The 27,591-nt window shown below is 38.1% G+C and overlaps 1 protein-coding gene across 1 annotated transcript in view; it reads right to left on the bottom strand.

Moving 5' to 3' along the window:
- The window catches only part of LOC149529410 (DUF1365 family protein), a 140,692-nt gene that overhangs the window by 48,602 nt on the left and 64,499 nt on the right, over window positions 1-27,591 (bottom strand). The window contains exon 3 of the mRNA XM_089810694.1: window positions 17,504-17,596. Within this exon, the coding sequence (XP_089666820.1) occupies window positions 17,504-17,596 (93 nt within the window). The remainder of the gene's footprint in view (window positions 1-17,503; window positions 17,597-27,591) is intronic.

The following is a 27,591-nucleotide window of genomic DNA, read 5'->3' as shown; positions in this document are numbered from 1 at the left end:
AATGTACATACCCTGCAATATAATGTTGATAAAAAAAACCAACCTCAGTGAACAGCTCACCATGAACAAGTGATACAACCCACTGTGACTGATCACCAGCTAAGTCAGGAGATGTCATAGCCAAAGGAGTAGAATCAATAACAACACCCGCTAAAGCATCACTCCAAAACTCTTGCTCTAAGTCATGTATTATCAAGCTGTCAACTGCAGTACCTATCGCCATGTCGTGCCCATCACAACTCTCATCCCGAGGCATCAAACTATCCCATAACTGATGATAAGCACTAGGAACCAAAGTACATCTCTGTATCATCATCTCATCAACACGGTCATCAAAGGTGAATTGATGAGCATACCTCACAATGTAATGTCGATAGAATGCGCCAATCTCAGTTAGTGGCTCAGACTGCAATCCAGATGTAACTAACTGCAATTGATCACTAACCAAGTTGGAACTGACTACTACCTCTGAAGACATCGCCAAGGGAGTAGTATTACTAGTAGAAACCATGCCAACTGTCAGCTCACCAACATCACACATGGTCTTTGATACATCATCTCTAGTCTTCGTGCCATTAGTACTAGAGGTCACCACCATGTCAGGCATACCACAACAATCTGTTGCAGCACCCAACTCAACTGAACCTGACTCTAGTGGGGACAAACTCGATATGCCAATGTTAGTATCAAGAATGGATGCATCCCCATCTCCACTATCTTTGACAATCTCGACCATGGACATCCTCGGATCACCAGACACCATAGCTTGTGACTGTATAGAATCTGGTAAAGATTGTAGTTGCTCTAACTCCATGGTCACCTTAGCCAAATGAAACTGTGACTCCTTGAAAGCCAACTGTGTACTCTCAAGAATCTCAGAAGTCACCTCAAGCTGCTGAGTAAGCTCACTCACCTCATCTTCCTTGGCCAACAATGCATCGTATGCTGTACTGCCCCACTCCATAAGATAATCTCTATCGGCTACCAACTGCATATAATCCTGTCTCAGAATCTGGATAGCCTCCCATAAAGAGTGGAACCCTATCAAGGAAAAATAACTGCCTCCCTGCTCATCACTAGTAAGAGAACCCCATCCATAAACTGCTAACAACTGACGAGTAGCATCAAAATGCTGGCAAGCAATAGCAATGTCTTGCTCACTAACTCTCAACTGATTAGACACATGATGGCACTGGCTAGACTGTCTCCTACAAAACTCCTCTGATGCACTGTCTAAAGGAGCATCCTCAAAGTTACTAGTCTCTAGAGTATTACCATCCATATTATGTGAATCAACTCCAATGCTCATATCAATATATGGAGTATCAAAAATTGTAGCACTGATGTCTAACTCCTCTGTACCAAAAGAAACTGCCAAGGAAACAAAGTCTTCAAAACTACCCACTGCATCCTCCTGGATGTCATCAATGCCAATATGATCCTGGGACTCATTTGTACACACTACCAAATATGAAAGATCATCAACACATTCCAGCAAGTATGGTCAACTGGATATATGAACAAAGCCCAACATTGGTGTATAAAAACTAATACTAGCAAAGGACAAGCTGCTGGCACAAGAAAAGACAACACCATGCAATCTGCTAATCAAATCCATGATAGCACCCAAACAAACACTGCTACAAAAAAGTGTTAAAGATCTCCAGTCAACTGAATCCCAAACACCAATATAACAATCTCGAGTCCATATCTGTAAACTTGAATCAGCTGGTAACTCAAGAAAACTCCTCACCTGAGTAATATGACCAATACCAACTAACTCCACATACCTGTCATGATGAGATAATGAAGTCACAATACTATCTTTGTCCACTTTCAGCCGGCTGGACAAATCATGTGAAGTACTACCAGCCTCAACCTCATGTGTCGAAGCATCTAACTGTGCCTAGTACTCTTTCTCAACAAAGTCATGAATGCTCAATGTCTGCTCATCTCTACGAGGTATCTCACCATCATGCAGAACAACATCCTCATAATCATCATCTGAACCCACTACGCTGTAGTCACTACCTGTTGTAACTATACCATCCTGAATACCTGTGACATCACCCTTTGACGACCTGTATACAATTGTCTCAATTTGAGTATCAAGTTGACCATTACTATCAATCTGCGTAATATCCTTTCTCACTACCTCCTGTAGCGGAGTAGAATCTGAGACCTCAACCTGGCTATAAGCTAGTTTCTCAAACTCCTCATGCAAGTTCTTGGTAATTGTGTCATCTGCCCTGTGAGAAGATCTGCCAAATAGAAATCCAGTCAACTTATCCACCTTAGCTGGGTCGGACAACATGTCATTCATTATACGGTGGTGCTCAACCAACTGTTCAGACATGTCATGGCTTATTTTCCTAAGTTTATCTCAAATGTCTAAATAACCATCCTTTCTACTGTTTTGACTCTGGATATCAATTGTCCAAGATCGTGTCCTCTGAGACTCTGTACTATACCTGTCCATTCTGGATAAAGTAGAGTGTAACCCCAATAGGTTATAACTTCTTGGAACACCAAGAACTAACATGCAATTGATTAGAAGTAGCATGCAACCATAGATTTTGACATGCAACTGATTAAAAGCAACATGCAACCACCAAATTCACCAAGAACTAACATGCAAATGATTAGAAGTAGCATGAAACCATAGATTTTGACATGCAACTGATTAGAAGCAACATGCAACCACCAAATTCACCAAGAACTAACATGCAAATGATTAGAAGTAGCATGCAACCATAAATTTTGACATGCAAGATTTGGGTAGTTGTCAAAACTGACATGCAAACTTCTACAAACCCTCAGGCTGGCAAGATCATAGCTCTGATACCACTGTAATGTCCCTTTTTTGATTTTATATGATATTTCAAGCCTCTAATCAGATCTTTAAGATCAAACAACCAATCTTTCAAAGATCCACCAATTTCTCAATTAACCTCAAATCGGGCATGCCGGAAATAGTGCCAAAAACTTCACAGCTTCACATATTATTAGTAAATCTGAAAGTGGACATTCTTATAGAAATTTCAGCAGCATAACAGCCTACAAAATGACATTTCCAGATCTGTATAACATTTACACAACAGCTCCCAAATGGAGGATAAAAACAATGCTCATCGGGCTCCCGAAAACAACATAGAATAGCCCGAAAACACCACAAAAACACTAATAATCTATCACAGAAGTATAATCACGACCAAATAAATATATTCAACTCAATTTTAACATCTAAAAGTCTGACATACAGCAGCAACCCAAACTGATATGAAATACTCAACTGAAAACACCAAACTCTTACAAAAAACACACTCAAAAACCCACAAATCTGCACTGTTCAGCACAAAGGCAAACTCTGCATGAGCATGCACATGGAATGGCTTCAAACTCCCGTCCTTAGCCTTCCTGAAAACCTGCAAACTCCCGTTCTTGGGTCTCCTCCTCCACAGGTTTGGCAGCCTCTGAAGAATAACAAAGAAATGAGCAAAAATCAAGTTTTGGAATGAGCCCAAAATGCCTCCAAACCCCTTAAAAGAGGGCATAACCCTAACTCACATCCAAGAGGGGTTAATAAAACATATTTTAATAATAATTTTCATTTATTAGTCCATTAGCTTCCAAAGATTATTCCCTTTTTCCGAAACTTCACCTTTTTGGGCCTGCCTGCCTTAGCAAAGATTATTATTTTTAATTATTTGAAAAGGGGACATGACAAGTTTCTACATACAGTCTTACAGCTACATCTTCATGTGCCACTCCCAGGATGTGAGTCACTGCGAAAAAGGCTTTGATATGTTCATCAGTGGTGACTCTTCCATCGCCTAAGAATTTGGGAAAGTTCTTTCTTGAACCAAATGGGAGTGGATGATACGCCATAAGCGCTAGTGGAATTGTTGTTGCGGCCCAAGGGGCGGCCATAATTGTCCTAGCAAGATATAGTGAAAAATTGACAACTGGAGGAGTAGCTACTCCTAAGGCTAATACCTAGCAAGTGTTGTGCGACGAATTTTGATTTTTGGGGGGTGAAGGTGGCTTGCTCGTACTCTTCTTATCACCCTTTCATTGAGATACTTCTAGGATGGGGAAACCAAGTTCTGTAAGCTTTTCAAAATAGGGTCTTGCCCACCTTGGTCTTTGGTGCTTCTAAGAAATCTTGTTTGTTCCAGGGTGTTTGAGTTAATTTTCGCCTCTGAGCTTCACAATCTACTTATCTTTCTGCTCTTTGGAGTTCTCTCCTCTGAATAGCTCTTTCTAGTGCTTCGGCTCTAGCTTCTTCTTCTTCTTCTAATACCTAGCTCGCATTTTTGTAGTGCTTTGTATTTCTCCTATTCCTCCAAACAAATGTATTCAGAGATGAGATTACATCTTCCTGATCGTCTTGGAATCCAAGATTAGGTTGGAGCACAAGGACTATGTTCTCATGAGGTAGCACCATCTTTCCTCATGTTATAGGTCTATTGGTCTAGTGACTATTCAACTCCCCAGCAATATGATATATTAAAACAAGTGCAAACTACAAAATCAAAATGCAGTGGAGGCCTCTAATCATCTCTTGGGAGGTCAGCAGACTTGTCCATATCAGAACAATCAGACTCTCCAAGGTCAAGAGCTACAAAAGGAATACCAACCAGCCCTATCTCATCAAGTTGTGATGGATACTCTACCCTACATCCCATCGTGTTGTTGGGCTCTCCTTGTAGTCTGTGCACATATGTCATGCAATAAATGATATGCAAGAGACTATGTACAACCACTAACTTCTTTTCTTTATGAGAGGTAAGTTTGTTCCTCTTAAGAGAGTGGATGAAGCTACAAGTAGACCAGTTCCTTTAAGAAGATGAAGAACTAGATACTTGAGGTAGCAGTCAAATGACTAGTGTGAGAAAAGTTTAAAACTCTTATGTTCCCTTAAAACCTTAAAACTTTATAAGTCAAAACATTACTTTACTACATAATAAATAGGTTCTAATGTTGAGGAGCTAGATACCTAAGACAACAAATGAATGGCTAGTGTGGTAGTCACTAATTTTGATCCATGACAAGTCTACCACAAAATCAGATCCTCTTGTGCCATAGTTTTTAAGTCCATCTTTTCCACAGCCCATTAACACCTAAGAGTAGAAAATTGGGTCCACTCAGTGCGAACCTTCCTAGCAGTCGCATAGTCATGCATCCTATAAATGCACTTGAAGAACCCTTTCTTCACCGAAAAAATTCAAAATTCAAAAATTCAAATTATTGGCAAATAGAAGATGCTAGTTATGTAAAGATGTACAAGACATAAAGATGATTACAATGAGTGGCATGATATGAATCACCTCATCATCCTGAATTGATGTAACTCTACCAAGTCTAGGCATGTACCATTTCGAATTCAATGCATAAGCAGTCATGTGTAGGGGAGTGTTTAGGCTGTCCAATCTGTGTTGAATAATGGGCCAAATGTGCCCATTGTAGAATGCCAAAGCGGGGTTCCTCTCTCACACAATTTCCCTCATCTGGCCAAGCATAAAATCTGCCACAACCCCTTTATTTGATACTACTATGCACACGTCTTTGCTATTTGATACCCTAGATGAATTGCTCTATTTCATTGATGGTTTTGTAAATGTGCCCTAAGTGGGAAGAGATATAATCAAAATAGTGGTTTTGTTACCCTAAATGGTATTGGTTGTTATGATATAGTGGTATAACTTTTGTGCCCTAAGTGATTTATATCAGCTAACTCTGGTTTTGCAGATTATGCCCTAGGGGATTCTGGTTTCAAAATTTTGAATATTGCAAATTTAAATTTCTCAAATTTAAGTTTATTTGATTATGCCTCAAATTGTAATTAAGGTTGTTAACAATTAGTTATGTTAATCAAACTAATTCTAATTAGTAATGGTTTTAAACAAACAAACAAATGTGATTACATGTTGAGAATTTTACTGCTCAGGTTCATCATAAATGTTAACCACCTTATTCTGTATTGGATGCAGGAAGTACAACAGCCAACTCAAAGGGGGAAAAGGTATCACCGAGAAAGGGAATGCTGAATGGTCAAGTTCCAAACAACCTAGAGTGGTAAGATCTGACAAATTGTACCTAGGTGGCCAAGGTGACTAAACTCTGGGGGTGCACCTCTACGTTTCCTCCTAACATAATGGACAATTTATCATCTTAAACATTCCTCTTGACCAATCTAGTTTCATGGAGATTGACAAATAGCCTATCCTATCTTAATAAAGGGTTCTTCCGAATGTGATGTTATTATCGCCTTTATAAAGTTGATATTAAATAGAAGATGGAATTTTAATATAACTACAAAAAAAATTAGAAATTTAAAATTATAATAAATTCATAGTAAAACTTGCTAGGGATTCCTTTCACTAGTATATTGTTATCATGAAAATTTATCTTTACCATGGAAGCTTTCCCTACACCCTTAGGTGACTTCAACAATGTTTTTATTTAATTCCATGAGTCTAACGTTGGATTCAAACTTCTCCGTGGGCTGTCTACACTTTCTCTAATTCATTCATCACCAACCATACACTATATTCCTATGTTCCTAATTTAAGGAATTCTCACATTGTGTCAATACAAACCTTATGAAAATTTAAAGAAAGGAGACCTTATTGTGATATGTTAGGAGCCTTAGAACGATCAGAAGTTGATGGAGGAGAAGGACCACCTAAGACAATCAGACGGTGTGGATTGAAAACAATGCCATGATGTACAAAGACAAGGGAATTAGGGCGAAGAGAGTGAAATGAATTTGCATTGCAGATACCACCTTTTTTATTTTTCATTGGGACAATGGAGAGGAGGATATCATTTTGGGGGAAGTCTTGTTGGAAAACCGAATGTAGAAGAGTTGTGCAGGAAGGGTCGGGCTGCTTACCCACAGCAAATACTTCATGACTGAGAACAATGCAAAAGCCGAGTGTGGACATTGGCATTGCTGAGTCAACCTTGATAGAAAGAAAACTGAAGGCACACATTCTTCTGTCATTATAAATCTACTTTGTTAGTCATGTATTGAACATGAAAGAGCTATCTATTAAATTAGCTGAAAGCTTGAAAGAATCCTAAAACCATTGTATTTCTAAACTTCCTTATTGTATTTATAGAAGTTATTGAGGAATACTAGAAAACTCCTTACCTATAATTAAACTGGCACACACACTAGGTGTGTAGAGAAATGCTTTTGACTATAAAACTTCTTCTACGAATTCGTATCATTAAAAGACTGGTTTTAATCTTGCTACTACTCGTTCTTGGGCTTGTTCGATACTCAGATTGAATAGAGATAGAAGTTTATATGAAGTCTATTGTCATTAGAAGTAGCAAAAAGGAAGAAAACTTGTTTCCACAATAATCCAATTAAGGAAGGAAGGAATTAACCATTAAGTACTTGTATTGTGTGAGCAGTCAATGCCAAGATTTCCTCTGAGCATCAGGTAGCGATAGCAGACTCTTATACTTGTAGACCTATCAATAAAATACATCAACACATTTTATATTGACGAGAAGAGAGGTCTGGTGAATAGGCAGTCTCAAGACCAATTTTCTCTAAGTTAATGGCATGACTGTTGTGTGTATGTGCAACGTAGTAGCAACTTGAACTAAACCATAAACTGCTGCAACTCTAGTTCTAAAAAAATTATTTTGTCAATACTTTACAAGTTAGTTATTGAGTACCAACCTCATTAAAGATATTCATGAAATCATATCAAGAAACTAATCCCAATGCCAATTAGAATTAATAGCCTTGCACAAGGGAATTGGGTAACACCCAATAGAATAATTGTACGAAAGAAAACTGTCCACTCAGCTTATCCTTAAATCACAAGAATTGTACATTAAATTATCAGAACTAATCAATTAGACAAGAGTGTATCCTTTGATCCAAGTTTGTTACAAACTCAGAGCTCCGGGAAGTTATGTTTCATCAGCATCTTAAACAGCAGGAAACAGACCTTGAACATCCCATGTCGGCTTATTAAAAGTCAGAAGAGGCTGATAATTCACTATTACACATCTACGACCACAACAACACCTTGGCAGTAGGACAGCTGCACCCAAAAGTTAATAACTCAACTTAGTAGATTCAAACGAGGAATGATAACTCACTATTACCTATGGCATCATGAAACAATATCCCATGAGCAGAACAAAGATAATTAGGAGGAAATTAGAAAACATAACATACTCCTTAGGTAAATGCTTAAAAACCTTTCCCCAAAGAGATGTTGACTCCAGATATGGAAATCTTTGGCCAAGGTATGAATTAATGGCAGTCAGAATGGAGTCACCAGATACAACCAAGTTAGTTGTCATACCAGAGTAGCAGATGACTACAGGGTATGACCAACAATGTTGTAGGTGATTCTACACCAGATTCCCAGAAGTCTTGACTTTGCCATCTACCATCCCTCGTGGAGTACCGGGTCTACTTTGGGTCACGAAGTAGACAAGGGGGATCCAATATGATCCATGGCTGGGTGCTTAAACACCCCAGTGATACCTCTTCCTCCTGATCAAGACACAAGAAGGAGATTCAAGAGCACATAATCACGCAGAACCTCTCCAAAATGGCTCTTAACCACTTCCCTAACATTGTGGGTATTCTATCTAGTTGTTACAAGTTTATAATTGAAAAGTATAGATAGAACTAATTTTGGAAATGTTGTATTATGTTTCTTAAAGTAGCCCATGCTAATTCCTTTCTGTTTATGTCTTGTAAATTGTTGTAGTTTAGAATATGAGATTTCATTTACTTTCCCTTGTTTAAAAATAAATTAGTTGTTCACTCTCAACTCAAAACTTTAAAAAGTACATTAGGAAATTAGTGAACTTTGTTATCAAATTTATTGTTGTTACATATGGTATCACAGCTACCAAGTTCTGACATGGACATTGTGGGTGTTTTCCAAGATGCTTGTCATTATCCATACCAAACAGAAGAGGTCACGTGACCCAAGCCAAGCAAGGATAGTAAATGCCCTTTGCAAAGACTTCGACTATTCTCAAGTAGAGCCCTTGTCAGATCACAAAACCATGGCCAATGCCCTCAAGAGGATTGAGCATCACAGACGCAAGTGGACAACTAAGGTGAGAGCAGAAGTCAAGACTGCAGTACTTGCCAAAGGTAAACTAGTTCAGGTACCATAAACGTCAAGCATAAACCAACAGGTCTCAAACATAACACTTACTAAGGAAATGAAGCAAGATGCTTCAACTCAAAATACCATGGTAACAACTGCTCCTATTACCCCATGTCCTAGATATTATCTAATACCATTAGACATTCCGAACCAAGAAGAGCCTATCACGGATTGTGAGGGCGAGGAACAATACATGGGGTGTACCTAGTAAGGACACCTAGAGAACAGAAATACTCCAAAAGGGAGTTATGTACATAAAATTTTGTTGTGATCCTTTGAAGACAATGTAAATGAAAGTTTGCAAATGTTATGAATAAATGGGAAACCAATTTCGTTGCGCACGACCTTTTGTCATATGCTTGTGTCTTTGTTTATCTTATTAGAGTGAATCTTAGTAAATGAAAAGAGAAAATAATAATAAACTTGTTTCCTATAGATTAGAATGGGAGAAAACCAAGATGGGTTGCCTAACTCGTCATCTCACTGATGATGGAAACTCAAGATAGACTAAATCCATAGAGGATAAACTCAAGACCATTGAAGGGTTAGAAAATGAGGGATTGATTTTCAGATCCTAGAGTAGAATGGAACACACTCACCACACCCACTCCTATAGGGAAGAACAAAGAATGGGACATATTCACCACACAAACTCCTATCGGGAAGGGCAATTGAACATGAGGTGCATAAGGTAACCTGGGTTTAGGAATAATGACAAATGACATGAAGAAAGTCAAACCACCCCAGTTTGATGGAGCTGTGTTGGGAGATGCAGCAGAAGCCAGGTTAACGGGCATGGAAAAATACACTGAGATCTGGGACTACACAGAGGTTCAGAAGGCAGTTTGGGGCTCATACCAACTGATGGAGAAGCCATCGGTTGGTACGAAAGTGAGAAGGTAGAAATGAGGTTAACTAGGACAACGTTCACATGGACAAGGTTTGTCCAACTATTTAGGCAGATGTAGCTATGACAACTGTTTTATGAACAAAACTTGGCCAAGTTTCAGGAGCTTAGGCAAGGACATTAATCGGTGCACAAATACACCAAGAGATTCAACAAGTTGCTGAAATACATTCCTAGACTTCAGGACAATGAACTTATTGACTCAGAAAGTACATTATGGGATTCAACAACCAAATTGGGGTACCTATTGATGTACTATGTCCGGCTACCACAATGGAAGCTTCTGAAAAGGCAATCCGACAGGAACTGAAATTAAAGAAAGATGACTCCATTAGAGAAACGAGTTGAGGAAAAGAGAAATGGAGTTAGAATAATCAATTCAACAAACAAAAAACAGGGGAGTAAACAAAATCCGTAGCAACAAAAAGGACAAGAGTAACAATTATGATAAAAAATTTAACAGGGAATAGAGTGGAAATCAAAAGACTATTGAGCCAACAATTAAGGCAGGAGAGAAGAGAAGGCCTCTAGATGAATGTTTCACATGCAGAGCTGAGCATTACGCTAAACAATGCCCGATCAGGACCCAAAATGTACCACCACTAAAAAATCCACTACCTGACCAGCAAATGCCTTCCAACAAAGAATTCACGCAGCAGTGAATGATTGACAAGCAAACTTTTAGGTGGCACCTGTAGAGGTGGCAAGTATGCTTTACATGAACTGAGTATCTATTCTCATTGACATAGGGGCTACAGAGTAAAATTTTAGCCCTAGAATTCTTATCTGTTTTCCAAAAAGGACTAGGTTCATAGGAAACTCATGGACCGTAGAATATGCAAACCAATCCAAAGATTGAGTTGAGCAATGCCTATTCGAAGCTAGGTTAGAACTTCTAGGATTCACTACAAAGCTCAACTTATACACTACACCCCTAGGGTCGTATGATACTATTCTAGGAATAAATTGGTTGCGGCAACATAAAGCTCATGTGGAGTGTTTTCCTGGAAGAGTCGAGTGTCTAGACAACTTGAGTAATCCTATAATTGTCCAAGGAGTCAAACAAAATATGAAACTCTGACAACTCTTTGCATCCCAACTTAAGCAAAGTGAGAAGAAAGGATGTCAACTATACATGGTTAAGATGGAGGAGATTCCAAAACCCACTAAAGGTATTCATTCAGATGAGTACCTGATTTTCGATGTGGAAAACTCATCAGATCAAGGTTTAAAAGAATCATTCAAAGATAAATACCCTTATCTAAAGGATTTCAAGGATGTCTTTCTTGAGGATTTTCCAGGACTACCCCCGAAGCGGGTGTTCAATTTCTCTATCAATCTAGTTCCAGGCGTCGACCCAATTTCAAAAGCACCATACAGAATGACTACAATATAATTGATGGAGCTTAAGGCTCAACTACGGGAGTTGTTAGACAAGGGTTTGATTAGGCCTAGTGTTTCACCTTAGGGAGAACTAATGATATTCGTTAAGACAAAGAATGGAATGTTAAGGTTTTGCATCGACTATAGAATGCTAAATAAAATAACTATTAGAAATAAGTATCCCTTACCGTGCATCGACGATCTTTTTAATCAAATGCGTGGAGCTATAGTCTTCTCTAAGATCAATTTACAATCAGGATATCATCTATTGAGATTGAAGGATGAAGACATTCACAAAAGAGCCTTAAGAACTTGTTATGAACATTACGAGTTCACAGTACTCCCCTTTGGATTAACTTATGCGCCTACTGCTTTTATGAATTTGATCAACAATATTTTTTGTGATTGTTCGGATAAATTTGTCCTAATTTTTCTCGAAGACATACTTACTATTCAAAGGACAAAGAAGAGCACTTGCAACACCTGCACTTTGTCCTTCAGCATCTTCGAGAACATAAGTTGTATGGGAAGTTAGCAAAATGTGTTATTCCAACAAGAAATCCAATATCTAGGTCATATAATTTCTAAAGACGAAATAGTTGTGGATCCTTCAAAAATAAAAGCTATTACAGAAAATTCATCCTCAATTTTTCACGAATTACTTTCCTTATTACCTCCCCGCAACACAAGGGTAAGAGATTCAAACGGACAAGTAGGTGCCAACAAGCTTTTGAGTTACTCAAGGAAAAACTAACCACTGCGTCGATCTTGAAAGTACACAATCCGAAAGGACAATTCCTTGTGGTAACAAATGCGTCTGGAGAGGGACTTGGAGCAGTGCTTGAGCAAGATGGTCATGTTATAGCATATAAGTCTCCAAAAGTCAAGAATTACAAGATAAATTATGCGCCTCGTGATTTAAAATTGGTCGTCATAGTGCATGCATTACAAGAGTGAAGGCATTATTTGATGGGAAAAGCATTCGAATTGAGATCTGATCACCAAGGCTTGAAGTATATCTTTACTTAACATAATCTAAATACGCGACAAAAGTGGCGGCTAGAACTAATTTTCGACAATGACTTTGAAATTAGTTTTTATCTAGGGAAAGGAAAATAAGGTAGTTGACACTTTGAGCCGAAGACGACACATCTCCGCTATAATATCCATACAAGCGAACTTCAAACAACAGGTTCTATTTGGTTATGGGAATGATAAATACTATTATTAGGTTAGAAAGGTGCTATGAATAAACCCTAAAGATCATTGATATAATGGGTTCCATTTTGATCCAGACGGAATACTTAGATTTCAAGGACATACATATATTCCAAACTCCCCAAAACTAAGGAATTTAGTCTTCAAACAAATCCATTCAGCACCTTACTTGGGGCATTCCAAGGTCACATAACTCTTAGTTGATATAAGACCCTTATAATTTTGGAAGGGCATGAAGAGGAATGCAACCAAATTTGTAGCTAGTTGTCTTGAATGTCAACGGGTTAAAGCCGAACACCACCACCCGATCGGTTTACTCCACCTACATGCTATTCTAGAATGGAAGTGGTAGATTATTAGTATGGATTTTGTTCAAGGACTACCCATGTCACACAATATTAGTAGTCATGGACATTCTTACCAAGGTAGCCCATTTTATCCCAGGTAATCTAATAGATAGAGCCCTTGTAATTGCGTGCAAGTTTGTGCAAGAAACCTTTAGACTTCATGGAGTTCTTGAGAAGATAATTTCTGACAAAGACACTTGTATGACTTCTAGGTTTTGGCAGAGTTTCTTCTCAGCATTGGAAACATTGCTAAAAATAAGTTTAGCTTATCATCCTGAGAAGGACGGGCAAACAGAAAGAGTGAACCAAATCCTGGAAGATTTACTTAGAATGTATTGCATGGATCAGCAATACAAATGGGGGGATTATTTACCACTGGTCGAATTCGCATATAACAATACTTATCAGTCTTCAATTAGGATGGCTCCCTTTGAGGCATTATATGGCAGAAAGTATAGAACTCCTATCAGCTGGGATAAGTTGGAAGACATGATTGTACTAGGCCCAAAGATATTGTCAGAGATTGGAGAGTAGGTCAAATTGATTAGCAAAGGTTGGTAGAAGCCACGGATCAGCGAAAAAGTTACGCTGATGCCAAATGAACACCCTGCCACTTTGTGGTTTGTAAAAAAGTACTAGTAAGGGTAAAACCCCATAAAAGTGCAATACCCTTTGGCAAATCTTCGAAACTTGCTCCTAGATACGTTGGACCTTTTGAAATTTTAGAAGTGATCCACCCACTTCCGTATAGGAATGCTCTACAACTACCATTGTTTGGAATGAACAATGTTTTTCGAGTTTCTTACCTTTAAAAGTATATTTTCTCTAGCAACTCCTGAATCATCTTTTCAATCTCATCTTTGAACTTCTTGGGATGGCGATACGGTGTGCTTATGACCGGTTTGGCTCCTGCTTCCAACTCAATTGTATGTTCAAACCCTCGATGCGGTGGTATGTCAACAAGAATGTCTATAAAAACTTTATCATGGTGGCTCAAAATATTCTGGAGATCGTCATCCTGGAGAGGTGTCTATTGCCCTTTTATAGGCTCTCTCGAAACAAAACAATGTGCGGCCCAAGAAACGTCATCACGCCGAAAAATTGCCTCCCTCCGATGCACAGAAACTTCCTTCGAACCCTCATTTGCTATTCTGTGGAGAACAACCTTCTTTCCATCGACAATGAAAGTGAAATCCATCTGTTTGAAACTTTGAGTGTATTTATCAAGTGTCTCCATCCATTTTATGCCTAGAATAACCTCCATATCATCAAGGTCCACTATAAAAAAATCCTTGGTCACCGTGTGATTCACCATTGTGATACTTAGCTAAGGGACAAGATGCGTGCATGACAGAAGAGTCCCTCCAACAACCTTGACCTAATCCTGCATGCGTCTCCATAGGTAGACCTCTTTGCTTCACCAGCGATGAGTTTATGAAATTTAGAGTGGCTCCGCTATCCAACATCACCATAACCCTTTGTCCTTGAAGGGTACCCCGTACACGAAAAACTGCGCACCTCGGGCTACTAGCTAGGGCAATCGTTCCTCTGCGCCATACCAAAGCTGCAATTATTTTCGTACAATTCAAACTAACTATGTCGGTGTTGTGGTGATATTGGTTATCTTCGGCAAGCATTTCTTCCTATTCATCCTCATTATCGGACACGACCTCAATGTAGTGTATTTTTCCTTTTTCGAGGCATCTATGGCCAGGCTCCCACGGTCCCTTCAAGTTGAAACATAATTTCTTCCTTCGGAGTTCCTGTCTGGTAGCTTCATCCAATGATGGCTTCCTTGGTGGAGGTTTATTATCTTTGTCCCTCGAAAATGTCGGTGGTTTGTGGTGTAACATCGAGAGGATGATGTCGATGATGATGCCATACTCGGTGCCTTCTTAATAGCCTCCGACAGGGTGGCAAGATTAAACCCTTTTACCCAACCTTTCAATGGTTCTATCATTCCGTCCATGAAGAGCACTATCCGTCTTCTTTCAGAAATGTCCATGACCAACACAGAGAGTTTTTGAAGTTCCACAATGTACTGGTTGACTGATCTAGATTGCCTCAGTTGTGCCAAATCTTTGAAATTGAGTTCCAAATCTTTACCATCAAATCGATCTATCAATCTCTCAGTGAATTCCGAGTAAGTATTTATTTGATCATGCCCCAATGTGCGCAACTCCCTCCAAATGCAATGTCGCGAATTTGATTGCTTCTTCTTCTGGCATAGGATTTAGTTGAAAGTAAGTATCGGTCTTCATTACCCACGCTTGCGCAGATATGGATCAGGATCCATCAAATGGAGACAGATTTACTTTACTCAATTTTCTTCTGAGATCATCATTAAAATATCCTCGGTTTCCACTTCCCGAATATCTCCTTCTCAGATCCGTACCTTTGTAGGATATGTCCTCCTCAAAACTCGGATTCTTCCAATCTTCTCTCAGTTGTTCTTGCATCTCTTCAAAGGTTGGTTGTTTCCCTCCATGTGGTGCCTCCATCCGTGGGGGAAAAGATGGCATGGAAGGTTGAGAGCGTGCTGGAGGAGGGTTTTATTTATCCGACACCGAATCCGTGCTATTACCATTTGTTCTCCGGATATTTTATTGTCTGCCAACTTCTTAAGAGTCTCTTCCATGAGTTGTTGAGTATCAATGATTTGTGCCTGATTCCTGGCAAGTTCTCTCAATAGTGCCACAAGTTCAGTAGCTATTGGTTCCAGTTCGGTAGCCATTCTATCAACAGAATGCGTCCTTCTTCTCTTCCGACTATAAACTCTCATTCACTATCCACAAGCTGGCAAAATCGAAGCTCTGATACCACTGTAATGTTCCCAAGTACGGAAGGGCTGGATGATTGACGAGGATGAGCTCAGAAACTCGTAGTGTGGAAAGGACAACCGTGTAGTGTAGATGAAGGTATCTTTACGGTGGAGAAAGGAGGGGAAATTTGGTTTATGGCATCCAAGATGTTTGTACCGTGCTAGGACAATGCCCAGAAAGGTCGTACGATGTTACCAGAGACAATCGTACAGTGTCAAAAAGGTCGCACGATGGGTGTGTATGTTGTCTTCCGTACAGTGGAAGGTGTAGGCCATACGACAAGATATATCTTCATTCTGTATGGGGGGAGGTAGCAGGCTGTACGGCACAAGAAAGTGCAGTACGGTGATGAATATATGATGGCCATACTTAATATTGGTCGTACGACATCAGAGGGAGGCAATGTGTGGAATGTAGACCAAGTACGGATGGAGGGGAAAGTCTCGAGATGTCACTGTAAACTTAGAGATCACAATTTATTAGATCGAACCAAACAAGAATGGAGTTTAGAATACAAATAACCTTAAAATAGTATTTGCCAAAGGATGGTGCTCCAATTTGCCAGATCCAAGCGAAGTATTACATGCAACAACGGAATAGGGTGAGGGTTGAATCCCATTGAAACCACATGAGCCAAATAGGAAAGATCTTTCACTTCCAAAATGGCGAAAAACGGAGAATTCTAACAGGAATTTGCATTACAGAGAAATAATCCAAATTGCATACCTAAAGACACCTTACACGTCATGCTTAAATACTCGTTGGAGACAACTTTCCGAGGGTGTACAAAGATAGCCGACGGCGACACAAACTACGGAAATAAAATAAAAATGGGTCCGAGATATATTAAATCAATTGGCCCATTAACAATAATTTGATCAATGATTTATTTTATAAAGGGAATATTACAACAGATCTCCAAGGACGTGTTGGGCACCAACTCAACAAAGAGCCACTATATGCTTCTAATTGGGATCGTTTTTTGAGAGAAGTATATCAACATCACATTTAGAGAGAGTCCATACATAGTTGTGGGTGTTGTTTGAAGATCACAGCAATAAATAAAGAGCTGCATTAGCATACTACAGGTTGCCATGACTAGTAGGAGAGATGGCTTCATTGGAGAGGCAGCATTTGGAAATTGACAGGCTGCCATAGTCTCTTTGGGATGACATTTTTTGTTGGCGGCAGTGATTAGTTCAGAGGGCTTGCATTTTGAAAGGAGGTATATTGGATGGGGAAGTGTCTTCCACAATTGCTTCACCGTTGATAATCAAGAAGCTCCATGCTTAGAGAACTGTATTTCTTTAGAAGATTACTTTGATAAAATAATCTCAAATTTCAGGTTCCTCAATTTGTTTAAAATAATTGTTTCATGCATAAGTAAAGTTTAGAGTGCTGGGTTGTGCAATTTCTTTAAAATTTTCATGCATTATGATTGTTTCTTTCTTAAATCTTTAAAAGCATATATATCTGAAAAAGAATTCAGACATTGTAAAAATCAAAAAAGAAATAGAGCTTGCATGCACTGTGTTTGACAAATTGTCAACAAGCTGAAGAGTAAGGCAATTCAGTGTTTGTCAAAGTTGGAACCAGTTGGGATTCTTACAAAAAAACCTTAAACAACACACAAGAAGCAGCTAATTAAATAAATAAACTTACCATAAAAGGACTAACATGCAAAGGTTTTGCAACCAAGTCTGAATTTGGATCAAAAATGAATGAGACTCTCTCTCCCCAAGGTGTATTTGTTACCTGCCATAATGAACACATTAGTTTAAATCCCTATTTTGTTTTAAAACAATCAAGAGAATGTCTTCTTTCTCTAGTTTGACAGATGTTCAAAATAGCTAAGAAAATAAATAAGAGGAAATAAACTGTATGTTGTCTTTTAAACTACTGGAAATTACAACATTGAGGTGGATATGAAAAATAAACAAAATTCCTCCTAAACAATTCAACCATATTAGTATAAACAATCTGCATACACAATCACGTGTTACCAGGAAACACAAAATGGAAATCAACTCAGAATTTTCTATAACCCATCTCACTATCAAGCCTCATCAATCACCTAGTCTAACCTAACACAAAGACTACAAGTGATGGCTCATATTTTCAGACAAACTGTCTCCCTCACAGCAGCTACTACTGGCAGACTGTAGTCATGATTTAAGCAGATAGAATCATTTTACAGATTGAGCTGATGAATTATGAAAGTGAACTTAGCAGTTACTTCACTGTGAGCTTTAGTTGGTAGTGATATAGTTGTTTAGTCACTTTAACGTGAAACATGTCCCATTGTTTTTGGTCCCTTCTGCCAGACAAATAAGATTATAATCATTTGTTGCCAATTTCTGGTTCTTACCAGAAAATTTGGACAGCAGTGAATAGATACAATGGATTAGCCACATATTTTTGAGATTTGTTAATATCCTATAGACGATGATTCCTGTCTTTATCTTTTGGGAAATATGACAATTTAAAAACTGATAAATTATCTCAGGAAACAACATTGAATCTGCATCTTTGTTGAATATGCTGCGATCCAATCTCAGGCAAATGACTATAGGACACCCTCATAAGAAAATACATCCTATGACTGGTACATGCAAGCTCAGAAGATAATATGACAATTCTGGCAAGTAAACTACCATCAGTCTATCCTTGCCTAGCCATGTATCAACACCAAAGCTGAAATTTTCCATTTTACACACTCAATTTAACTTTGATGACTTCTCAAAGTCAAATACTGTGGTAGCATCTCGGTTAGCCTTTGTCATAGATAACACAGGCCAGGCCATTTTCATGTACTTATAATTTTATATGGTTTATAAAATATGTCCAATAAAACAATCAAGATCATTAATTTTTGGCCAACCACCATTATCATAGATTATTCAAATATTGTGTTTAATCACCTCCAGTCAATGTTGTAACAATCGTGTTTAACCATGGAGTTTGAGGTCCAGAAAGAAAGGCCTTCTTAACAAAAATTGCAGGCATCAAAGTCAGTTATGTGTGAATTAATACTGAAGCCCACACCAGGACCTAGCCTCTCTCTTTGGTCACATACCTAATTTAATGATCTTCCTATGATTCACAGAATCTGAAAATTAATTTGAGAAGATAAACCTGCCAATAACCAGGATCTAGCCCTTTTCTCTTTGGTCACAATTCTAATTTAATGGTCTTCCTATGATTCACAGACTCTGAAAATGAATTTGAGAAGATAAACCAGTTAATCTATTAAATGTTGTCCATTGCAGTTCTTGACATCATCCTCTGTTAAGTTACAGCAACATTTAAGTTTTCCACCCCATTTTCTGTGAAATTTAAGCCTTTTTTATTAATATGCCACTGCCACATTCATTGAGTTTTGCCAGCAGCTCATCCATTAATGACACTACCTACCAGGGCAGGGCAGTCTCTAGCGTTAGAATTTTAACTTCAAAAGAGATAATTTTAATGGCAATGAGCAAGTAGCAGGAGAGATTTTTTCTGAGTTGAACTGCAACAGAAGTTTTACCAGATTGTTACATTGACCCCACTGCATCGATATTGACTTTCAAAACAACACTTTTCTCAAAAGGCATATTTCAGAAATTCAACTTTTGCCAGGAGAGAAAAAAAAGTGGGGTTCTGAATAAGATACTATGAATTATATGATGTCAAGAATGTTTTCATCATCTGTCCCCTGATTTGAATGCCTTTCTTGGTCACTGCTTTAAAGTCATTGTCAATCACCTTGAAGTACAATTTAATGGCCTGATTTTGAAGTGATGTATCATGCAATGTGTTGCCATCTAAAGTTTAAATCCGTGGTACCACCACTCATGAGCTGCACCATCTAAGTGTAAAGTAGAAAACTTAATTGCCTCCAACCCTGGCATAGGCCTCAAAGAAAGGTAATTATCCAACTGCCGCACCCAAGCACAAGCTAAACATCAATTTCCTCCATCAAAGTGTAGCAAGATCAACTTGCCCACATCCTATTGGAAAATCCTTTTACCTTATCGAGCTCTGTGATTTGCTCTACCTACTGAACCTGCCCTGTGTCTTTTCTGTCCAATGAACTAATCAAGGGTCAATAACTCCATCATCTCAGGTGGTAAGGTCATATATTCTGTGTAACGGTGTCGGATCTTCTCTACTACTGAGATGTGTAACTCAGGCACTCGTCATTGTGGAGTAGGTGATTCCTCCTGTGGAGGGAAAACAGGTTGTAGAGGCCTCGGAACTGAACTTGAAGTTGAACTACACTCACCCTGTAGCCTGCTAGTCTCACATGTATAAGTACTGTGCTGAGGTTCTTCCTCTCGTGACTGTTTAACCATTTGTCCCAACAGCTTAAGACATCATATCCATCATAGTATCAAATTTTCTCTCAATCCTAGAATTGAGACTAAGAGATCTAGCCTTCTCGTCCTCCTTCCCAGCCATGGTGTCTATAAGAGTGTTGCTGACTCTAAAACCTGTCCTGTGATTTCGTATCCTAGTGTAAGTTGGAATGTGCTGATCACTCATCAATAGTCTATATGTTGTTAATGGGATGGTAAGAATGTCTGATACCAGTGTAATATACACCTCAAGTCTAGAATTTTGCCAAATCTTTCTTTTTTCCTAATTTCTGATTTTTGGTTTTTGAGGTTATATAATTTTGTTTGCTTTTTTAATTTTATAATGATTGGAAATGTTGAGGATAAAAGGAACAAATAATGCCGAAACTCACCACTAAATTCACACCAACAAGGAGAAGAGCTTATCTTTTTTACAAAGAATTCTGAAATGACTATTCAAACAAACTCTAACACCTATACCAGCAATTTGGTTCTGATTTCATCAAAGAAATATTGTTACAACACATACCAGGTATTTTGATTGTATTTCAGATTGCAACTTTAAATTGTTATTGCTGTTACAAGTTTTGACGCCCAGATCTTGAAGGGAGGCTATTTTAAAGGTGTACATCTGGGCTGAATATCAAACTCTTCCTGCACATTGCTACAACACCATGCCAGGCCCAATTCTTTCTGCTTTTGCCCCCAAATCACTGTAACAATGTTCTGAGTTTTCCCAGATTGTGTCCAAGCTGGTGTATGCATGATCAAGCCCTAGGCAATACAGCTAGGATGGACTAAATAATCGATGTGATTCTCTCCTGTAAGCCCCAATCTACAAATATTAGCATCCAATGGCCTCCTCAGTAATTTTGATCTGTAGAAATATGCCCAGTTTTGATGCCCAATTAATCTGTAGACTATTCTGTGCAAACTAAGACCCTTAGGTGATCCCTCACACCTACAAGTCTTCAATCTTATGAAAGATTATGTTCTCAGTGTATGAATATGGCTGCAAGCTCTCTATCAAAGCTCCATCTTGAAACATGCAATTGAAAATAACATGGAACAAATGAAAATTCGAAAGCCAATTGACATCTTAACTTTCTTTTTTCCTCCTTTCCATGGATCAAACCTTTTAGGGTTTCATACTTATTTAAAATAACATTAAATTATGTTTTATTTTATTGAAATCCCTACCTAGGGGGTTGATCGTCATGAGGGTGTATTTACCATGCCTCTAAAGCCATCCCTTTTAAGTTACATGTAACTATCAGATGCAGTACAAGGCAGGAGAATCGCCAAAGGAGATTTCCTAGCCCCTAGCAATTAACTACACAGCAGAATGTAAACAATAACACAAAGATTAAGATCCACAACAATGCCAATTCTCATTATAGAATTCACATGGTATCAACCAACTCTCCAAACTTCCGCAAGGACTTATGTACAACTGCAACATCTAGTTCACTGGTGTGTTGCAAGATCATTATAACCTTCCTGAGTATGCTTGTTGCTCCAGATATCTCTTTGTTACAAATCTTCATTTGATTTTGCAGATTCTTCAATGAATATTTCTAGCTTGCAAATGTATCCAACACACTAATGTTGAAGTCATCCACTTCAAGCTGTAAGCGAATGGCCTCTACGAACTTTGTAAGAACATCTTGATTCTTGAGTTCGTTATCTTGAGTGATGATTTCGAATGATAGCCCTCTAAATGCCTTTCTAATCATGTTTTCTTAGTTAGTTATCCTAGCTAATGTTGCCTTTGCATCTTTTATTAGTCCTTGTAGAAATTTCTCTTTGTTGGTCATCACATGTACGTAATCATGGTACATTTCAATAGACATGATGACTTCGTACTCACATAAGACGTCCAAACCAATCTCCATCATGTTCCAAGCACCAAGATTTCGTCTAGCAACTTGAGTTGATGATTGAGTGACTTGAAAATGTCATTTTATCCAGAAGTAGTCTCTTTCCCTTTTGTTGGTGTAACTTCTCTTGACATTGTCAAATGGTATGCTTGCGCAACTGTCACATGAAAGTTTCATAGTGTATGAACATCATCATATAAAGGTTCCATAGCAAACTTGGGTGTGTAAAAACATAGATTCAAGCATACTTCCCAGAATCGCCCTAAAATCGCCAGTTTAGTGATCCGATTCAGGCCAGGCGATTTTTTTGGAGCCATGAATTGTCTTGGCCGATTTTTTGCCATGGATTGCCTGAATCGTCGATTCAGGCAATTCATGGCAAAAATGGCCTGAATTGTCACCAAAAATCAGCCGCGGCATGGCATAAAGTTGGCTTAATTTTTTTTTTAAACACAATTTTTTTCTTTTCTTTTTGGCCTTTCCTCTTTGTTTTAACCTTAAAGGGCCTTCTAATTGTTAAGCATGAGTAGAAGAGAGGAAAAGTGAAATAGAAGAAGAGAAAAGAAAAACCACAAGTTTCCAACCAGCAAAAAAGAAGAGCACCAAAGAGATCGGAAGTCTATCTGGGGAGGCCATAAATTGCATTGGGAGCATTAAGAAGTTAATATCAACACTCCTCAACTCATTTGCAAGAGGTAAGTGCTGATTTTTTTTTTTGCATGTTAAAGTATTATACATTTTTTGTTAAATTTTTTTAGTTTTCATTTGCAAATCTTGAATGTTTTTTAGTTTTACTAAATTGCAAACTAGGGTTTGTTGTTTTGTAGCTTTTGTTTATTAGTTTCAAACTTTGATATTTTACATGAATTTTCTTATTGCAGCAGCCCTTTGCTTTCATTTTCCGCAAAGGGTAAAAACAATGAATGTTGAAAATATACCAAAGAGTTTCTTGGAAGAAACAAATTTCAAACGAAATGTATGTTTTGTAAAGAAATAAATTCTTGAGGTATTTATAGATTCAAATTGCTGCTATACCTAGACATGATATTACAATTTGCACTCAACAAACTGCTGAGGCAAAACGCACTTGTTTAGTGGCATTAGAAAAATATGAACAAGAGAAATTGAATAAGAAAATGCAACTTGAAGCGTTAAGGACCATTGGCTCCCATGCTCCTGTAGCCACATTTGCATCTGCATCAGCTTCAACATCTGTAGGTTGTGTTGGAGAGGGTTCTTCTAGGCCTCCTTTTCGTCCTAGTTCTAGTGCTCATGCGAGTGCTAGTGCTAGTCAGTCTTATACTGAGACTGAGTCCAACTCCAACCTATTGCGGCCTAGAGTGCGGATAAATAGAATGGATAGATACTTTGTGCCCCGCACTACTCCTAGCTCACAACCCATACTTGAGGGCATGGGTTTGAACAAGGAGATTCATGATGCTGCTAGAAAAGAGATTTGCAAATTTTGGTACTTTTGCAACATTCCATTTGTTGTAGCTAGGTAATTGATTCTTTTTTCTTTGTTTTCTTTAAGGTTAAACTTAAAAGTAAAATGTTAATTATATCTACTTGTTTTATGATTCATTGATTAATCATAGATTCGCTTTACAAGCTTACATAATGATTTGACATCTAAATTTCTAATCACTATCTATTTGTGATAGGGCTCCTTATTGGCAAAACATGATAGATGCAGTTGCTATTTGTGGTCCGCGGTTTAAAGCCCCGACTGAGGCTGAGTTGAGTGGATACATCTTGGATGATATGGTAGAGGATATGAGGGTTGAGCTTAAGGAGAACCGAAAAAAAGTGGATTGAAAAGGGTTGCACCATCATGACTGATGGTTGGACAAATAGGAGGAATAGAACACTTCTCAATTTTCTTGTATCCTGTGGAGGTGATTGATTATTCTACTTTCCTACATACATAATTGTGAATCATGATTAAATATTTCAAATTTTGATTTGTTGATGATCCATTATAATTCGATGTTTTGTAGGATATACCATGTTTCTCAAATCTATTGATACTTCCGCTCATATAAAAAATGCCACATACTTATGTGAGGTTATTGAGGAAGTCATAGCAGAGGTGGGGGAACAACATGTGATGCAGATGGTGACGGATAATGCAACAAGTTATGTTGTTGCAGGTAAACTTTTAACTTTTCAAGTTTTGAAAATAAATTTATTTAAATTTTGAACTTTTTCTAATTCTAAGTTTCCTAAATTCTAAGTTCTAACATGTCTGAATTTCTAATTAACTTAAAATGGTTGTAGGTAATTTTTTGATGGAGAGGCACCCCACCATATTTTGGTCCCCTTGTGCGGCACACTGCATTGACCTTAGGTTGGAGGAAATTGGCAAGCTTGAGTGGGTCAAGTCATGTGTCAAAAGGGCAAAAAATAAATGCAAGTTTATTTATAATCATTCATTTGTCCTTAGCACAATGAGGAAGTACACATGAGGCAAGGAGTTAGCTCATCCAAGCATCACGAGGTTTGCCTTGAATTTCATCACACGGTAGTCCTTGTTGACATCAAAGGACGATTTGAGAAGCATGTTTGTTGAGCGGAAGTGGATTTCATCTTCCTATGCTATGACCACTGCAGGGGTAGATGTGGTGAATTTTATATTTGATGATGATGGTTTTCGGAAACCTACTAAAGAAATCCTTAAGGTAAATTTATTGCAATTTAACATTTAGTATTTTACAGTTTACTATTTACTATTTAATATTTAATATCTAATTGTTTAATGATTTAATTTTACTTTAAGTTATATTATTTTATATTTAAGTTTTGACTCAAATTTTCGTTTTACTTTATATGCAGGTCACTGAGCCCCTTGTATCTCTCCTACGAACTGCTGATAGGGAGAAGCCCTCTATGGGCTACATATATGAGGGCATGGATAAGGCCAAGGAGACCATTAGAGCCCAGTATGCAAGAGTGCAGGAGAAGTATGCCCCTATATGGGATATCATTGATAGGAGATGGTAGAATCAGCTCCACTGACCCATCCATACAGCAGCTAGCTTACTTTTTGAATCCGGCATTTCGTTCCCATCCTAACTTCAAGGCGGATGAGGAGGTTCTCACCGGCTTATATACAGTGATCCAGAGGTTGAGTAGTGATGAGGATAGCACAGCTGCAATCATTGAGCTTGACAATTTCAATAATAAAAAAGGGCCACTTTTCTCTAGCAGGATGGCCATAGATGCTCGGACAACAATACAGCCAGGTAAAAATTAAATAATATATTCATGAATCTAAAGTTTATGACTTATGCATTTTAAATTTTAATTGTTGATTATGTAATTTTAATGTTGTAAATGAGACTAACTGTTTTTTCTTTCCCTTATTTCAGATAGATGGTGGCAAATGTTTGGGCCCACAACCCAAAACTTCAAAAAATTGCCATCAATATTCTGAGTCAGCCAAGCAACACTTCTAGATATGAGCACAGTAGATCCATGTTCGAGCACATCCACACGAAGAGGAGAAATAGGTTGACTATGCAGAGGTTGAACGATCTTGTCTTTGTTCAGTACAACCTTTGTCTTAGGATCAAACAGATTTTGAGCCCTGACTCCTCTCCAATCATTCTGGAGGAGATTGATCCAGAATCAGAGTGGCTTACAGAGGCTGTGGATCCAGTCTTCACTGAGAAAGACCGTGAGTGGGTTGACCAAGTGGATATTGAGGCTAAGGTTGTGGCCATGGTAGAGGAGGCAGCTAGAGCACATTCAGGCACTGGTAGACGCACACACGCACACACAAACACAGGTCGTAGCGATGTTGTTCGTGAGCCCATCTTACATACAGGGGATATGGCTCGGCAGTCCTCTAGGACCTACCTTAGACACCTTTCTAGTAGGCAGACTGGATACTTAGAGGCTGAGGTTGAGGCTACGACCGAGCTTGAGGATGATGGTAAGGCTTGAGCTGGAGCCTTGTTTTTTCATTTTCTTTACAGAATTTGATACTAATAGACATAAGTTTCATGGATCTTCATCTTAGATTCTTACATACATTTATGATTTGATGTCTTATGGATCTTCATCTTACATACATTCTATGATTTGAATCATTATGATCATATGATTTCTATTTACTTCAGCTAGCCTACAATTTATATTTTATATGTAACATAGTTACGTATGTGATGGATATATCATTTATGTTCCATGTTTATGTATGTTAATTTTTAACTTCTATTTGATGATGTTATAGTGTGTTTAAGTTATATTCAATAAAGGGTGCATGAAATAAGTTTTAAATTGTTAAAATCTCTAAATTTAAAAGATTTTTTTTAATTTGCCGATTCATAGGAGATTCATGGCGGATTCACGATTCGGTTCAGCCTTGCCGATTCCGATCCGATTTCGATTCTCGTTACTTTGGATTCAAGCAATGTATGTATAGGGAAAGGACATGGAAAGTTTAGGGATAGCGAATGAGCAAATGAGTCAAGCTCATAATGACTCAAAAATGACTAGAATAGCCAAAAATGTGTTTTTTGAAGTGCATTGCATATGTGCACAACAAGCTTTAAAATGTGCAAATGAGGAGTAAAGTGTAATGGAATAGAAGCATAGCATGCTTTAATAGGCATAAGTCATGTTATGTATCCGGAAAGCATGTGGAAAATTCTTTTCCAACCATAGGGCAGCCATATGGAGGTTCATCGAATACATATTGGTGGGACTAGCACTTGTATTCTCATGAGGGGAAAAGAGGGATTTCCTTCCATATTAGAATAGGATTTTATCCCCAACTGCATATGCAAGTAAATGTGACCTTGCATATGCAACTTAGAGAAGTAGACGGAAGAATAAAAGAAGCAACTTGACATATACAAAACATATGCAAATCTGAAAATGAAAATGATGAGATTTGCATACACAGCATAAGAAATATATACAACAAAAATCTTATGAAAAATAATAAGGAATCATATCCTTTTATCAAGAGGCAAGAGAAGAAGTCGTTTTAAACACTTGTGAAAAATCTGAAAATGCAATCCAAAAGATTTCTTGGATTTAGAAAGATTGCAAGATGAAGTGTTAAATAGACTTTGAAACTTGATTCGATCCTTGCAAGAGATGAGTCAAAATTCATAGCTTGCCAAGTGTAAGAAGTTAGAGCAAAAAATTGCATCATTTAAGCAACCATTTTGAACAAGCAATGTGCAACATGCAAATAATTTGGAAAATGGCGTCCAAAGCATATCAAGTGATTTAAAAGACTTGAATGCAAGCTAGGAAGGATAGGAAATGCTTTCAAACTTACCTTGATGCAATCACTTGTTGTTTTAATGGTGCAAATTGCTCAAAACAAGGGCGTTTTTGAGCAAAAGTGTACCCTTGATGGGTTTAAAAATAAAGAAAACACTCAACAAAAAACTCCCTTTTTTAGTAGCCCAATGTGTTCTTTTGGTGATTTTAGGCAAAACCGGCCAAGAAATGCTCCAAATATGAGCATTTGAAGGCTGGAAAACCTGTTTTTGGAGAAAAATGCCCAACA

Source organism: Cupressus sempervirens, chromosome 11 (assembly GCF_028749045.1).
Source record: "Cupressus sempervirens isolate cs-2001-9-10 chromosome 11, ASM2874904v1, whole genome shotgun sequence".
Lineage (NCBI taxonomy): Eukaryota > Viridiplantae > Streptophyta > Pinopsida > Cupressales > Cupressaceae > Cupressus > Cupressus sempervirens.
This window is presented reverse-complemented; position numbering and strand designations above follow the sequence as displayed.